General features: G+C 40.3%; 1 protein-coding gene across 1 annotated transcript in view; it reads right to left on the bottom strand.

Annotated features, from left to right (window-relative positions):
* Positions 1-18,311, bottom strand: part of nell2a (neural EGFL like 2a) — a 73,887-nt gene that overhangs the window by 46,078 nt on the left and 9,498 nt on the right. The window contains exons 3-12 of the mRNA XM_068723293.1: positions 17,955-18,105; positions 16,366-16,539; positions 15,272-15,368; positions 12,531-12,603; positions 11,457-11,539; positions 10,934-11,062; positions 9,121-9,223; positions 6,248-6,339; positions 4,595-4,700; positions 4,055-4,183 (exon numbers count right to left, since the gene is read on the bottom strand). Of these exons, the coding sequence (XP_068579394.1) occupies positions 4,055-4,183; positions 4,595-4,700; positions 6,248-6,339; positions 9,121-9,223; positions 10,934-11,062; positions 11,457-11,539; positions 12,531-12,603; positions 15,272-15,368; positions 16,366-16,539; positions 17,955-18,105 (1,137 nt within the window). The remainder of the gene's footprint in view (positions 1-4,054; positions 4,184-4,594; positions 4,701-6,247; positions 6,340-9,120; positions 9,224-10,933; positions 11,063-11,456; positions 11,540-12,530; positions 12,604-15,271; positions 15,369-16,365; positions 16,540-17,954; positions 18,106-18,311) is intronic.

Here is an 18,311-nt window from a genome sequence, read left to right as displayed (position 1 = left end):
TTTTCAATTTTGTTGATGTTGGAGGCACAAGTCTGTCTGCTTGTACTTATAGTTTCACACAGGTTATGGGATGGGTTGCTTATTTCCACCACAATGAAACACTTAGATATCCTTGGATATTGCACATGTGATAACATTGATATAAAAAAAAAAAGCAACCGAGCTGCAAAAAATACTAATAGAATATTTTCTCATTGTTTCCAGGATCATTTCAGGGCAAAACAACGTCACTGTGTGAGTGGAAGAAAAGTGTAGCAATGATTTAAGACCAATTAGGAGTCCGATATTTATCGTCATGTTTCATCTTTCTCTCACTTAATTAAATTAAATGGATGATTCGGCACCTTTCACATTACACATTTGATCCATTGTTAATTAAAAATATTGATTAGTGCAGCTTTAAAGTAACACTGCAAGGAAAACAACTAAACTACATTACAAAAAAAGATATCTGCATTAAAAATTGTAGAAGTATTAATCAGCAAAATGTTCTTGAGTATCAAAAGCTAGTATTCATGCAGGGTGGCCCCAGATCGATTGTCATTATAGCGCATGGTCTCAGAAATGGTACCATCTGGATTTTTAAATTCCTATACGTCCCTAGATTATGAATTTATATGATAGACCTTGCTGACTGGCAGCTTATTAGCGGTTATCTTACAATAATAGACTGCTGTCGTTCAAAACGGGGACAGTGCCTTCCCTGGAAACCGTCTCTCTTTCATTATATCCTCTCCCTGGAGATGTGTCAGGACTACCAGCCACCCAAAGACACTTGTTATTAGCTCCCATGTAGTGTTGAAGTAAGTTTTAATAACGAGGGGATATTTAAGAGACATTTGGCAGATGTTCAGGTCTATATATTGCAATGTATTTTCTGAAGCCCAACTATATTGTGAAGGAGACAGGAAACTGTGTTTGGAGTAAGACTATTACATTGCTTATATAATTAGATTAATACTGAACAACCAATTTTTTGTGTGGTTGAGATATGTACTTTAGTGCAATGTGTCTACTTCAGTCTTTTGCATGTTTCATATAACACTGCATAATTTACTTGAATTATAAACAGGTATCAGTCAACGTGCATGATTATAAACATTTATAAAGAGTTTTATAAAGCCTTAAAAATACATTAGCTCTTATAAATGTGCTTATGTGCTTATAATTTGAGTTTGCTAAAATTTTTCACTTGCCAATATGTACATACTTTAACAGCATTTTTTTTTTTTCAAAACCACAACGTTTTTATGCAGAGTTTAACACTTTGATTTTATTAGAATGAACAACATTTATAAATATTTTAGTTGCCTTATAGGTTCAAACTTACATCATTGTTACTATAATATTGCATAATATGCAAAGGCCCTAATAGAGGGAAAAAAACAAAATGTCGAATACATATGAAAAGCTGCTCTTGTGAAAAAAGCTATCATAAATAAATGTACTAAAATAAACAACCCAATAAACAATTTAATATAGGTACGGTTTTGCTCACTCAGATGGAACGGATAGCTGGTATTATTGTGACCGATGTATTAACATATAAGCAGCATTTGCAAGCAAGTGGAACTAATTTTAACTACATATTTTGGCAAACGCATCATATTTAGTAACAGATGTTTTGTATGTAAAATCTTAATCTGCAAAGTAATTAGTAGAAAAAAAGGACTATCTGGAATGCAGTGGTGTACTGTATACTATACATAGTAAGATACATTTAATTAACGTGAAATAGAAATAAAACCTACAAGTGCCTCAGTTGTACTGAAGCACCAACCTTGAGTAAATGTTAATTACTTTCCAGCACTGTCTGACTCTTTCCAAAGAGATCATGGTTTAACACGTGGATGGTGGATGGTGGATGGGGCCAGTATTTGCTATTTGAACAAAGTCTACAACCAACAGCACAATTTCCCATTAATTCAAAACAGATATCTTCAAGTATGCAGACTCCCTGAGACTAATTACCTGGACAACTGCTCACATCTGTAAATGAATGTGAGATCTGCAGAAGCTGTGAACTACTACTCTTTCATTTAGCACCCTGGATACAGTAACAAAAAGCTCTGTGGCTCGATTGACACTTAAGCCTCATCTTGATGAAGGTGACAGAACATATATTACAGGGTGTGTGTGTGTGTGTGTGGACTGTAGATAAAAAAAAGGCAGTGTACTCACAAACAGATCCTCTGAAACTGCGCACACACAATGCAGAGGGAAGATCAAGAAAGACTGTATATTGACATGGCAGCTGTCATGGTCATACGCAGAAGATTCTAAACAACTTTGATGCCATGTCTGCTCATTAATACCTGAGGTGCAGTTATGACATGATGTTTACTTCACATTTTACTGCAGGACAGCATTGGAGATGATAAAGTCATCACTTTTTAACGATGCATCTGGTAGAATTCAGTCAAGACGTGAGGAGAGGAACTCAGCCGAAGCACCGTCAATTTAGTGAGTAAATGTTTGAACTCTTGTGCAGGGTTTTTATAGCTTCACCATCAACATGAAATGGCCTGTTCAACGAGGTATAGCGCATGCTTTTAATGTGGAACATTCAGCAGGCAATCAAGTAGAACATTGTCTGTTTTTAAAAGAGAGCAGTGCTGACATAATCAATCGCTCTGCGTTTTACGTAGAAAAGTGCAACGTGGTGACATCTGAGCCTTAGTGTGCCGTCAGTAATGAATGACCTCACTGATGGTCGATGGCATGACTATAATCACTCCCCCAGCAGAGTGACACTATGCACGCATCCAGAAAGCCCTTGAGCATGTTTTTATATCACAGATTGATCAACTGACTGAGAAGACAAACATTAGTCTCTCAAAAAGCATTACGAAAAACAGTTATTGCGTGTTGTGGATGCAAATAATGAGGGGATTACAGTCTCCCATCACAAAAGGATTATGTGATAAAAGCATGAATTCAACAAAGTGTTTAGCAAATGGCTACATTATTTTGCAATTCAATGTATATATATATATATATATATATATATATATATATATATATATAAAAAAAATATTTTTTTTATATTTATATTATTTGTTTTATTTTTTCAGTTAAAATTCAATCAAACTAACAAAAGCAACTGAAATATAAAAACATGGTGCTAAAGTGACAACGCTTTTTTTTTTTTAAGGGAATTCTTTCTGGTGTCAGGTCAGCCAGAACAAATACATATAACTAAAATTGTATTTACTGTGCTGGATTATCCACCTTGGGCCTGGAACAAGTCTGTGGAAGCAGCTTTTATAATGTTCCAAAATGAATAGCAGAAAACACTTCTGAAAGGTGTAAAATAAGCCGTCACATCTCGTACTATGCTTACTTTGAGATAACCCTGGCAGGAATAAAAGAAACATAACAGTTGTACTACATTGTAAGGTTAGGGCAAGGTGTTGTCGGTGGTTATATATGGTATATATTATACGGGCACATCTAAAGGAAAGAAAGTCAGTGTAAGTACGCATACATATAAAGAGTTAAAGGTCAACGTATATTCACTTTTCTGACCCCGACACTCTGACTATCCACCATGTTATTTCAATGAAAAACATGTCTTTTTATTTGTCCGTAATGATTTTGTGATGGAGAAATGTGTGCCCTCTGATTTGTTTTTCTCTTTCTCTCTCTCTCTCTCTCTCTCTCTCTCTCTCTCTCTCTCTCTCTCTCTCTCTCTCTCTCTCTCTCTCTCTCAACCCAACCGGTTGAGGCAGATGGCCGCCCACCCAGAGCCGGGTTGTGTCCATGTTCTCTCTGTTAAAGGAGAGTGTTTTTCTTGCCCTGTCCTTGCTCGTGAGGGAACGTTGGTTTCCTGTAAAAAGAGTATGGTCTACAACTGTAAATTCTTCTGTGTAGAAAATAAAAAACTGAAATAAAAAAAAAAATCAATGTCCTCTCAAAAAGCAAAGAGCAGATTCCTCTCATGACCCCTTTGATGCAGCCCAGGCACAATCACAAAAAAACAACCACCTAACTCCCGGAAGGCATATAAACTTCTGCTAAAAGTCAGAGGTTGTTATTCAAAGCTGTGTCATACCTTCACAGTAGGCATTATCGTCTCGCAGCGGGCGGAAGCCATCCTTACAAACACAGCAGTCTCCCGCCTCCAGGTTCACACAGTCGGAGTGCTCCACGCAGCCGTGGCCCTCTGAGCAGAAGTCATGACCTGCAGGGAGACCCGCAGAGGAAAAGGTTGAGACCCAGAGGATAGAAGGCGAGAGGAGTGATGGAGGCATACAGGGCCAGAGGAAAGGTTATGTCAAAGTATCACAACCTTTTCTCTGAGAGTCCATACTGTGGCTTCTTTCCATGGCATATTTGGGCAAAATTACACTAATTTGCTATATTCCCATCTGTTACGTCTGACTTCATGGTCTTAAGGGAAATAAATCTACAATAACTCGTTTTAGTCTGTTTCCTAAGAATCTTTGTATTATTGCATTTTTTTAAGCTGGTAAATTCCAAAGCTGTTGTAAAAATGGGACAATAACAACTTGAAATACTCATGCTCCACCATATGAAATTAATGTTGTGCGGCATGGAAGCAATGTGGAATAGGAGAAGGTTTCCTCCATACCTCTGCAGACTTTGCAGCATCTGTCGTTCAAGGTGATCTGCTCCGACTCGGCACAGTTGAGTTCGGGACACGGCTCACTGGGGGCCACGCGACGCATGCTCCTGTCCTGTGACAGGCAGAGAAAACAATCCTCGTGAGCTACTTCTTAGGTCCACTCTGGATGTAATTATGAAGGTAATTGTTCATCTTCTGTGTTTCCTCTTTCACTCTCCCACTCCCCCAGCCCCCCCCCCCCCCCCCCCTGTGTGTTCATTACAAACCAATTACTCGTTGGTCAATAGCAATTTTTTCCCAAACTACTTCTGAAGGGAAATAAAATCGGCCTTCTTCTCTTCTCCTGTTATTCTCAATGTTTTACATCAGGATTCAGGATGCATCTTTATTACACAAACATTGAATCAATCTTGTGGATTATCTCTGCATGTGTGTTTATTCAGAGTGTAAAACCTGATTAGGGGGTTCCTTTTCCCAGCATGCCATTGGCAGGTCTCTCTAATGATCTCATCCGTGTCCCTCTGACTGATGCTAATTTAGAGTCATTAACACGAGACACAGTTAGACAAAAAATGCTTTTTCTAGCTATTTGTAGAGGGCAAATATTTTACTTGAGGATCTGTCTACAGGTATGTACAAGTGTCATGACCTCCACTTGTACATACCGTACACAGAGTGTGCTTGCTTGAAATTCTGAAAAGAACCTCCCCTAAAAGTCCCCAAACAACTTTCCAAACAAGCTGCACTGTCTACTTCTTGCCACCCACTACCCAAAAGTTGCACCCCCCCTGCAGCCAGCAGGCAGCCAGAAGATCAGAGGCGTGACAAGCAGCTGTCAGGGGAAGCCTGCAGGAGTCTGCAACAGTGGGCTGATTGACAGCACACCCCGTCCCCATTTCTTTGATCTGCCTGGGACTGCCAGTCAGTTAACTGGGACTACAGATGGGCCAGGTGTGGGCCAGCAAGCCAGACAGATGTCTGAAACTGCAAATTCTGATGGGGCTTTGCAGAATTCATGGAGGGGCTGGTTGATACAATAGAGTTGGGTGATTAAAAACTTCAAATCACTTTTCTGTGATTGATTGGATCTGCCAGGCATAATGTCATCAAGTGAATTACTCCCTAATGTGAGCGACCCACCCATCTGGTGCGTCAGGCAAACAAAAGCAAATAACTTGGAATAATTGGGAAATGAATATCGTTTGGGACCACTGTGGTGTCTGATGATTGGTACTGAAGAATGGCTGTGGCATCCTCTGATTGACATGTGCCCTGCTCTGGCCTATATAAATGTAAACTTAATTAGAGGGATTTGACCAATTTCTTTACATTACAAAGAAAACGCTGACAGGCCAGATCAATACAATTTTGTGGACAATCTAGCATTCTGGCTCATCGAGGTTTGATTTATGTTGTCTTCGCCAGTAGCTGTGGAATGAGTATTTAGTGAGCTGTCATGCAGCGCTACGTGGAAATTATTAGAGTTGAAGTGCTTGGTTACATGAGTTATTATGGTGTCTCTTCTTGCAGAGGATTGATAAAATAATTTTGAATATATGGGAAAGTGTGTATGTGTTTTATTAAGTGTCAGTGTGTGTGTGTGTGTGTGTGTGTGTGTGTGTGTGTGTGTGTGTGTGTGTGTGTGTTGACATGACTTACCCTGCATTCAAACAGAAGGCACCTGCCAGAGGAGTCCCGCACAGCCTTCTGATCCCCCTCCACGAGCTCTCTTCCACCATACAAGCAGACAGCTGGTAGAAGACACAGAGACATCATCAAATAAATAAACATATCAAAAATAAACTTACACATAAAACCACATTCCTCCTAAAAACACATTTTATTAATATCATATTCAACATAAAAGCCATATTTGTCTTTTCTACTAACACATGTGAATGCAATAGCCCCTCTAAAGGGGCTTTTGCTGTAAGATGTTTATGATTTGTATTTATTTTGTGAGCTCAATCTGTTGTTGAAGAAACTCTTAGTTTAGAGTTTAGGTTTGGTTATCTTGAGAAGCAATGCTTTAAAAACTGTCCAACTAAAAACCCTGAGCAGTGTTGTCAAATCTATTACAATGAAAGTAGCGAGTAGAACTCGCTCCAAAAGTCACTAAATCTGGCGAGAAAGTCGACCAAGAGGCAACACTGACAGCCCGCCCCTTCAGGCCTCTCTCCAAAGCCACTCCCCCAAAATGATCAGAATGAAGGTAAACAACAGCCATGGCTATTTCTAATACTCACAGCTGTTAAGCTAGCAGCTTGTGGAAAACTCCGGTGAGGAGCGCAGATGAAAGCCACAGATGCCCGATTTTTTTCAGGGCATTTGATTTCTTGAATACTGACGGGATGTAATGACAGTTTCAACAAATATAACAAAGATGTTTTTGAAGACGATTACCAACCTCAGCTTTAATTAACTATGATTAATTAGTTTTCTTTCAAAACATTACAAACTGTGTGATTACTTTCATTAGAGTAGATTTGGGGAAGGTAAATTGAAACAAAATTCTTTTTGTTCATAAAATGACAGAAATTATGATAGATACCTCATATTTCCAGATTCCAAGGTCTTTGTAAATGTATTAATTTACAAAGCAATCAAAAACATAAAAAGCAAATCACTTTGATTTATTACCTAGTTAATCTACTCACAATCAAATCTCATTTAAAATGTTCTCAAGCTATCTAATAACAGATTCTCATTGCATAATTTTTCATCCCACTATCCCCCCAAATAAATTCATATTTATACAAATCTACACTCCTACACTTGGTTGTGGACATGAAGACTGGCGGAACACCAGCAATCTTATCTAACAGTGCTGTTTTACATGTATGATACAATCTGTCCTTGTTATTTACAGCTTTGTTTAACTCCTTGGGTAAATTGAGTCAAACCAAATCAAGCATATCAAACCCAATTAAGCATGATGGAATAATTAACATGAAGAGAGAGAAGTCGCCCCTCACTCAGCGGCGCTGAGGAGAATCCGTTTCATATCATTCTAGGGCAGGAGGGGTGCGAAAATAATCACATCGGCAGAAAGTCCGTGTTTGATGAGGAGCTGAGGTCAGACAGATTCAGACTGATATGAGGAAGAGGAATGATTGACACCGCAGGTCAGGACCTTTCACAAAGCAGTGTATCATGAAAGCGAAGGACTTCTGAAACAGCCATTTGACGTTCTACTTGACAGACTATCAAAAAAAAAAAACAGACTCAGAACTCCTCCCTGTAAAACCTTGTGCTGCCAGATAAGGCTTTAATTTGGAGAGCGAATCATGTCTTTGTAGTTTGGGAAACTTGCGGCACTCTTCTCTCCAAAGCCGGAGCATGCGTAATTAGCTGAGTGTTTGTCTACCTCGTTGAGATAAGTGAGCACAGGGGTGTTGACTTTAAGGGGATTACCAGCTACGTGTTTACATTTGTGAAACACAGCAGCAGATTCGGAGTCATACTTTAAAACCCCCGTGTTGCGGCCGTGACCCATGGGGTCAGTGGAAATGATGCTGACGCGAGCCGATTAGAATCCAAGACGAACGGTTTCTCGCTGATAAAGACTTGAATCTTGTCTGTTACTTGCTTTGCGCGAGAGAAGCAGGAGAGCGACGGCAGCAGCGTGTGGGAGTGTGTGGTGAGAAAGTTCTCAAGTGAAGTCAGCTTGCTCAAGCTGTGGGGTGAGATCTACAACGGAATATTATACAAACGTAAAGTATCATTCATATGGTCTGTAGCCTTCTATAATTCACAGCGGAGAACAATCGTATTGCTATTGAACTACACTAATTCATTCCTTTGTTCTGTACATTGACAGACAGGTCTTTCCACCTTTTTAAAGCTAATACGTCACATTTGCTTAAGTTTCATTTGGGTTATTACCACAAGAAAGATGGGGTGAGAAAAGCTAATATCCTCTGAAATCCATTTCTTATTGAGAGAATATGAGATGCAGAGTGCTGCGGTGGGGAGGCTAATAAGAGTTCATTGCTGAATCTTGTGGGAGAAAAACAGACCCTCCATGTAGATATTGTGATGAAACAGAATTATTTATCCAGCAAGAACATATCAGAGCTCAAAAGTTAGAAAGCGGACATTTAAGAGGACACTATTGCCAGTAACAGTGTGCGTCATTTCAGGCATTTAACATCTCTGTCATCTTCACTTTTCTCAAAACCTCAACATGTCGGCCATAAATAGGAACTACTTTACATCACATGCAGCGATCCCACATTTACTGGCTCGTGTCTGTGTGACTGGTGGCCATCTGTGTTTTGAAGCCAGCTAGTGAATAATTGATTGGTCCATGTATATTCAAAAGGATGGACTCATCTCAAGAGGCATGTTAGGAGGTAGCTTAGCAACACAGCAGAGCCCTGGTCAATTGTCAGGCAGCCCTTGTGGAGGCGTGATGTGTGCTCTAAATCTGGTGGTGGTTGTTTTGCCGTTGTGTGTGCGTGTTGGCGCGCAATTGTGTCCGTGATTGTACGAGTGTAGGAGGGTGATGAGGTTAAGGGTACTCCACTCACGCTGGCACTCCTTGCAGCAGGCACCCTTTATGTAGGCAGGCGCTGTGCCCGCCGGGCACTGAGAGGGAGGGCAGGAGATGGCCTCACATTGCACCGTGCCGTTCTGGTGGAAAGAGAGAAAGACAACACGTTGTTTAAAGAGTGACTTCTGATAGGCCAACTGATACTGGAATGTTGCAGGCAGATATCAATATCAAGGCATGAAATCTGATGACACTTCTACTGATGTTGTCTTTTTCACAGACGTACATATTTTGGATTTAAAGGATCCCTTAAAAGTGGTAATTACAGTATGGTGGTCATGTTATGTACAGACACCGTTTCTAAAAAAAAATGCCAAACTGCAATTTATTTTCTTTTTTTTTTCAAAATTTAAATTTCAGCATAAAAAAATGCTGGTGTGACCAGGCCCCCTAGTTATCCCCCACTCTTTTGCATTTTGTAAATAAGCTGGAGGGAAAATCAAGGCTATGCTTACTCTTTAAAACACTAGAATCCATGCGTTGTGAAGCTACAGCAGATTTCCACAGCAACCTGTACATCTAATATATTTCAATGCTATCTCCTTTTCCCTCGGTTGTGCCTTTAATTACCACCGCTTCCACGGATGGAAGCTCTGTGACAGCAACATCTACGAACCTGATCCACATAATTGATAACATCTTAATGCATGACCTTTGAATTTTAAAGGTTACAGCTAATTGCCACACATAAGGTAAGGAACATATCCGATCTAATTCCTTAATTGCAGCCCAGGAATGGCAACACAACGTTCCTGGCGACTGAAGCAATTTCATTGGATGAGTGGGCAGAACAAATCCCTGATGATAATTATCATCTGTCAAGAGCAATTAGGTGCGGTGCACTGAGAGATATGTGCTTTCCCATTTTTTTGCATGTTGGGTAGTGGTGCACGAAGGCATCTCATTGGCTGGTTGGAGGAGTTCAGTAGCAGTGAATGAGTTTCATGTTCCAAAGCTGAGTAGACTGACAGGGAGTGAAATCTGTTCGCTAATGTGGTACAAGCCCCAGATCTCCAATCGCTCCTAATTCTCTTTTTGGCAATTATTCACACTTTATGTAACACAAAGTAGACCCTTGAGAGAGCTGAGCATTACTAAGCACTGTTGTTGATGTGTCTAATCCTGAGTACTGTGGAGGTTTTCAATACGGTATCTTTTCTCGGGTAACTGGGGCAACCCGCCTCTAATGCAAGGAAATAATGAGAATACAAGCCGTCGACAATGGGGCCCCTGCACTCTGCACCTCGACACTACCAAAACACACCCACACACACCCCCACCTTCATACACTTGATGAACAGGAGAGCGAAACAAAAGCCAAGACCTACAATGGGAGCGATGAACACGAAACTGTAAATACTGAAATACACAGACATAAAAACGGATGCGTGCACACACACAACACAAAACAACACAACACACAGTGTTGCAGACGTGATGAAAAATGCATGTTCTCCCTTTCTCTCAGGCACAAAAGACACACACGCACAGACAAACACACATATCTATATTTTTCATATATAATATATATATATTTCATGACGCGCTCACATGCCTGTAAACATGTATGTAGGCATGCAACAGCCACACAATCACATAAAGTATGACAGGCACATAATTCCAGATTCAGTATGTTTGTACACGCACACACACGCACAAACACACAAACTTAATTAAAATGGAATGCCCTCCCTTGCTCTTTATTACTCAAACATAGACACCCATGTATCATGTGTACACACACATCAACACACACACACACACACACACACACACACACACGCACACACCGTGCATGTGCAGTTCCTGCAGCCATCTGTCCAGCCCTCGTCCTCCCTGTAGACGACCCCCTTGACGCTGCAGGTTCTCTCACAATAGCAGCCATCCAGCCCATTCATCTTCTCCTCCGCCCTGGACAGCTGCTCACGCCATCCCCCCCAAAAAACAAAAGGCAAGAAGGAGAGAAGATGAGAGTCAGCCTCGTTTGTGTCTCTATATTCACATGTAGAAAGCAGGGCTTCAAAGGCAAACCAATGACATCACAAAAGTAAGTCATTAGACACCATTAACCCCATTGACACGCACAGTTTCTGCATCAGAACAGAAAAGACTTCAACAATAGCCAACCCCTAATGCTAAGATGTCGCCTGTTGCAATCAATGCTAATGTCGGAAGCACATTGCCAAGTGAATATTTGATGCTTTAGCACAATTTCTAATTGTAACAGTTCATTGAAAATGGCAATTACTGTAATTTTCTTAAGATAATACTACATTTGTGTGCTAAATGTCAAATTAAGTCACATTACATTACCTTGCTGGATGTTTTAGCAAGGATATCCTGCAGCTCCATGATTTTCTGCACAAGTCCGTGGAAATCATTGCAGGTTGGGCATGCTGAGATACAGGAGACAAGAGGCACACTGTTATTTAGTACAAAGTTTTAATGACAAAAAAAAATGTGCGTGTAAAACTTTTAATAAATATAACTAATTTTTTGTATTAATTTTTTATTAAATATTAACTTTAAAACTAATTCTGGCATAAAAAATGGTCTACAGCACGAACATATCATTTTACGATTTATTTTGATTTATTTACATATTGACTTACTTTAAGGGACATCAGCAGCAGCTCGCTGGACTTTCTCTCTTCCCTTTTCTATTATTGTAAATATTCTTGGAGGTGTCCCTGTCTCTCAAGAGTAACTCATTTACTGTAAACTGCAGTAAGCAGTGTCCCCCGGCAACTTTTGGATGCGTGGGGGACATAAAATCGGTGTGAAAATCATTTCAAACCATGAATTGTTTGTGTGTCTTCCCTGTGAGCCGGGGAAGCAGTTTATCTGCAACAAACTGCACAGCTGGATAGTTAGCATGAGCTGCAACAGCCATCATGGTGAGATAGGCAAAGAAAATAGTGCCACTGCACTAGAACACAATCTTTGATAACTGCAGTGTGTCAAAAATAACCACATCGATGCTAAAAGTTATGCTGAACTAAGATTTTGATGAATTGATATGTTTATTGAAAATTATTTAAATGTCTAAATAAGTGGGATAGGTTCCTCATAGACACAACGAAGCTGCATTTTGCCGCATTGTCAAATTATCATAATAAACAACACATTTCACACTTTGTCAGTCAAATCCTAATTGATTTACTATTTGCAAAACATTTGATCAACCTAAGTTTTAACGAGGGAAAAATGGTTTCTCAATTGCTGAGCTGTTTTAAAGCGGTTTCACTCCTGTGAGTACAACCTTTCAAGAATTAACATAAAAAAAGCAAATCAGTGTAATCAAGTGCCTTGCCAGAAGTAATTGAAATTAAATTAAACACTCAATGAAATGTCTCTTTAATGTGTTAAGGAAGAAGTTGCACTCACTTCTGTTCAGATCTGGACACTGTGAGATGTAACCCTGTGGCATCACCAGGATCTGCACGTCCTGCATCACTCCCTGCAAACACAGACACACAGCAAACATTTCAATCAAGGGGAACAACAACTTACAGAAGGCAGGCAATACAAAGAAAATGAAGCATGTTAATGTGTAGTAGGTGGATAAGTGTGGTACATTTTTCCAGATAAGATAAGATGGAACCAAAATAAAATGCAAACACAAAACCAACAACCCTGTTTATGAGAGCCTTGGTAACTGCTGCAATCATAAAACAGAACACAGTGAAACAGCGTTAAATCAGAAAGTGAGTGCAAATGTACTTTTCTGGGGAGTGGGAGACAGAGAAGTTAGTTGTGAGATAATTTGTCTCCTCGGTTGTCGCTCGGATAAATCATCTCATAACCGGACACCAACAGGAAGTTAAGTGACCGAATGATGTGGGAGTTTTCATAGGGGGATGGAATTTGTATTTTTTTCCTCCAATCTCCTCTGATAAGCATAAACAGGAGATACAGATTTAATTTGATTCATAACACTCAATTGATAGCCTTTCGTCCTGTGGCCGAAACACACACACACACACACACACACACACTTATACACATATGCACACAGATACTTTGTCGCCATGGAAACCTGGGCCGGTTCGTTCCTTGAGTGGATTTATTTCCCTTACAGAAGTGGAGCCGTGCAACTTAGGAGAAATTGTTTTTTAAATTGTCTTGCCACTTCAATTTACCAGCTATAAATTTAAAATCCTGCGGAAATGATTTGCTGATTTTTTACGGCAACGCGCTGAAATGGAAGCAGATTGGAGTTGTGTCTGTAATGAAACCATAAGACTACACTACGCTATTACTACCTATGCTTTTGGACAGGTAGTTTCTCAGTGAAATGGCAGTTAGAGCGTCCTAAAAATCTTGGATCGCTTAAAAGTGATAGAGATGAGGAGCTGTCAATAATCAAATTAATAAATTAGATCTCAGCTACAACAAAGTTTTGGCCAAATGACATCCAAAAACCCACTTCCTATGATATCCTATAATCTACGAGCTAATGGTCAAATGTGGATTTACAGTATATGATAGGCATTGTTGCCGCAGATCACATTTGATTGGATAAATATATGTTTACAGCCCTGAGTTTAGGATGAATCCCTCATCAAAAATAGTTTTTTTTACAAAAAGAAAAGAGAAATATTTTTGGTTGATAACATGAGATAATTGCAATAAGGAATAAATAACAGGAGGTACAGGATTAGTTGTAAAATTAAATTTGTTTTAAAAGTTGTTTAATTAACCCACTATAAAAACAACCAGTTGCTAGAGTTTGCTTTGCACCTTCTGGAGACTGAAAAAAGCGAGACATTGTGAACTCTCCAAAGTGATTCCTCTGTGTCGGCGACACTCTGTTTACTGCAGTAACATGTGGGACCTCGATGGTTCTCCCATCTGTACCGGAAATGTGAATTTGTGAAAAACAACTAGTGGCAGAGTGAGATCACTTCTGTTGCACTAAGATACATTTCCTTCAAAATCTGAACAATCATGAGAAGATATACCCTGTCAGACTAACAGCACAACTCCAAAATGAAAACTGACGACGACATCAGATGTGACGAACGCTCTTGCTGTTTCTCGTTGCATTTGGGATTGCCTGAATTAAAAGGAAATAGTTTTGAGCCTTCCAAGTTAGAATGTAGAACAATTTGCTTCATCTGCATACAAATCCACAACAAACGGCAACACCACTGATGAAATTCTAAAAGGATAAGTGAGGTGAAATAGATTTAGCTCTCCTACGATGTGCGTGTAAATAGATATTTATTGAGCTGTGAAGCAGAGGTGCAGATATGCTCATTCCGATTAAAGTATTTACTATTACTGTTGAGGATGTGGTTTTCTCGTCTTCGGCTGACACCCACGTACGGACATCGACTGTTTGTGTGTGTGAGAGTGTGTGTGTGTGTGTGTGTGTGTGTGTGTGTACTAATGAAGCAGTGTGTTTTAAAAGGAGACGTGCCTTCCTCGCAACTAATCAAGGCTTCAGAGAGTGGCGAGGAGCGATGCTGCTACGTGACAAGATTAGTGAGTGACCTCCAAGGCTTCTTTCATCTACCAATTAACACAGCGAAAACTGAACAGCCAGGACACAATGTGAAAAGCATTACCACACACTCATACCTATAAACATCACCAACCATCGAACGCAGAGCCAGTCAGCAGACTGATTAAAATAGTTATAGCTGCAGGTAAGCTGACATTTTGGCCCAACATGTCTCCCCAGTTGAGACATTTCAGAGTGCAGTCCAGTCTGGGAGAGGCGGTGTATGTCTCCCTGCCTGATAAACAACACTATAGACTAAGCTTAATGAGCATAGTCCAGAGGCTATTTAATGATTTCTCTCAAATCAGCGTTGCGGGGGTGGCTGAGATAATTGCGCTGGCCTTAGCTGCAGACTAAGGGAAAGGGAACAAACAATGACAACAACAAAAAATGTCAATTCCTAGGGTGCAGAACAACCCTCACATTAAAATGCTAGGCCTTGAGAAATGTATGCAATTAAACCCAGCAGCTCCAATAAATAAAACTAAACAAGCCGAAACAAAGAGGAGATACAGTATGAAGCCAGATTAGGGGGATTACTCGCTCCTGCCATTCTGAATCATTTATCAGAGATCAGGACAGGCATCGACAGTCATACTCTGAGACGGAAGTTGCTAACCTTGAAGAAGCCGTGGGCAGTGTTTCTCTGTCCGAGCCAGAAGGAAGCATCCTCAGGTATGTCCATGTACGGGGCTTCCACGACCCGCTCATAGATCCTGCAAAACAGACACACAATGGTTATAAGTTTTGTTAATGATTTTTTTTTATTTCTACCCTATTTCCATCAATTTAGAGAAACAATAACCCCCTGCACTGCAGGTCCTGCCCTGTTAAATCCTACTTTTAACTCTTTCCCTGAGGACGCTATGGATAGCCGCATGCTTTCCTTGATACACATGGTGCTGCCGTCTGCTCCTTTTTTTTTGTGCCAGGGAGGATCTTGACACATAAACAGCATCACTCCTTTCATGCAGCAGATGCACGTATAATGTCAACTCAAGGTGCGTTTGACCAGCATTGACATCATTCAGTCATTCAATCCTTATAGCAGTACAGTGTTTCCTGCTGAAACGCTTCCATCGACCACTTTGTTTTTATTTATTTTTACCAAAGACGCTTTGAAATTAAATATTTGAACTTTGAATAAAATGGGATGCTATGTGACAGCAACAGATGATCATTTAAAGTAGGAATGCACCAATCTAACTTTTCCTTTCCTGATAACAATTCCTACACCCCAAATCAGATTCTCTGCCAATAACAAATACAGATCCGATACCAAAATATAAAATCTCTATAAGTGACTGGGTGGAATTCAGGGTAATAATTTTTATGTAAGGTGACAAAAGTAGAAGTATCACTTTGGCACAAAAAGAGTTTGTGGCTTACCATGACTCGATGAATGTAACTGATAGTGGAGACACTGAATTTTACAATGATATTGACAAAAAACTTTAATTCAATGTGAATCGATCAGGTCATGGTCGATAACGATCTGCTTAATAAGGTCAGTATCGGGTCCGTTATTTGGTATCTGTGCATCCCTAATCTAAAGTTAGTTTGAATCCCTGAAAAATAACATCTGTTATAATAATACCAGTTACAACTGGATAGCCTCCCATCAGTATTCTCCCAAACTACAGCATTTTAATTTCATATTTCATTGTCACATCTAATATATATATATATATGAATTCATCCCCAGCGCCTTACCTGTTGCAGTCGATGTGTAGTATAACATGAGAGGCACTGACGGCCACAGAGACCTTGTGCCACTGGTCGTCGGCCAGGCTGTAAGGGAACACCTCGGTGTGGGGCTGCTGGCCTTTGGTACGGTAGTGAAGACGCACCTCACTGCGCTGGCCACTGCTCTCCAGCTCCAGGAACCTGCAGAATCCAAGCAACCCTGCTTCTAGTAACAGCCGCACAACTTTCAATTCCTCTGAGAACATTTGCAATCCCTGCAGTCATGTTGCATTAAAGTCTCATTACTACAACTGAAACCTTCTCCCTGTTCACACAAACACCTGCATGCATCGCGGGAGTGTCTAAATTGGGGGCCCCTCTCAGCACAGTGCTGACACTTCACTCGTTTCCAAGCAGTGCACTCCCATCTCCTCTGATATGCTGCACCATTTAGAATTTAATCACACCGCTAGTCAAGCATTATAGTACTATATGGCTGTTAAGTGCAACATCAGCAACAAACAACTATGGCCCACGTGTAGAGGTTCATCTCTTTACATTGGCGTATTAGTATTCCAGCAGAATCCTCTTCTCTACACCACTGAGATTCACCCAGCATAGTGACACTAATGGAAAGAGCTGCCGATACACACTCATCACCTCTGCCTTTAAAGACGGACTTTTTTGAACTAGAGGCATTTTCTGGAAACATTATTCAAAAGAAAAAATAGACACTCGTGCAAGTGTAGCAGTGGATTGATTTATCTGCAAGCCAAATCTAATGGATTTACTCTCCCCCAGCCATGCATGCACAATAATCCCGGCTCCATGAATGCAACGGCTAACACGTCTGACTCTGAATTTGTCCTTACCGTGTTTCCGAATAAAACCATGCAGTGCTGCTTTGTTGCATGTGAATGGCTGGGAAAGCTAATCAGCAGCGGGGAAAGTCATTAACATCCCGGCGAGCTCTCTTCTCAGGACTGACTTTAATGTACAAACTGTTCAATCAACGCATTATGTGGATTCAGATTGCCGTTCTGATCATCCAACGGCTCAGCTACCACTAACTAATGGAAAACATTAGCATGCTAACTGCAGATAGTGTCTCATCAGTTTTTGAGCCGCAATTCCAGACTCATTGTTTGGATCGTTGATGGACTGTGAATAATAAGTTGGCACACAGGGTGATTTGCTGTGTTTACTCGACTGGCGTGTAAAACATCGAAATACTGATCAAATACAAATATTCAGGTTTCAATCAACATATTACAGACTGCTGATAAGACAAAACAGAGGGTGGTACTAAATTTAGAAAACAACTTCAATTATGGTTTATCAGCGGGGCTTTGTAAGCTGCTTTACAATGCTCCATGTCACATTTTGGGCTCCGGTCCTGTCTCACACTGCCAAAGCATACATCTCAAATTAACTTCACAATATGCATGTTTTCATATTGTATGCAACACTAATTTGGGAAATTTGCTGTATATTTATGCAAGTATGTCCAAATAACAAATGTGGTTATATTTTGAATGAATGGCATGGGCAACCCTTTTTCGATGTATTAAAGAACATATAATCACATTATGATGTAAAATGTGAGCTTATCGTACCTGTGCTCAGAGTGGTGAATGGAGAGGATGACCCCAGAGTTGAGGTGATCTTGTTTGAGGGTCGCCAGCACAGTAAACTCATTCTTGCCTCTCAGCTTCTGGACCATTTGCTCTGAGACCTCAGCAGGAGCCATCACTTCCCTGGCAGACCCTAGAATGAAGACAGAAATGTCAGATATTATGTAAATGGAGCATTTATATAGCGCTTTTACCCAAAAACGCTTTACAATTTGCCTCTCTTTCACCCATTCAAACACAGGCACTCACAGACAGATGGTAGCAAGCCATCATGCAAGGTGGTGCTCGATCCAGCTGGAGCAATTTAAGGTCCCCCATGTGGAATGGTATAAGCCCTTT

Source organism: Cebidichthys violaceus, unplaced genomic scaffold (assembly GCF_023349555.1).
Source record: "Cebidichthys violaceus isolate CVI_PGR_0920_01 unplaced genomic scaffold, fCebVio1.0.p SCAF_3, whole genome shotgun sequence".
Classification (NCBI taxonomy): Eukaryota; Metazoa; Chordata; class Actinopteri; order Perciformes; family Stichaeidae; genus Cebidichthys; species Cebidichthys violaceus.
Note: the sequence above shows the minus strand (reverse complement) of the source record. Positions and strands in the feature narration are given on the sequence as shown.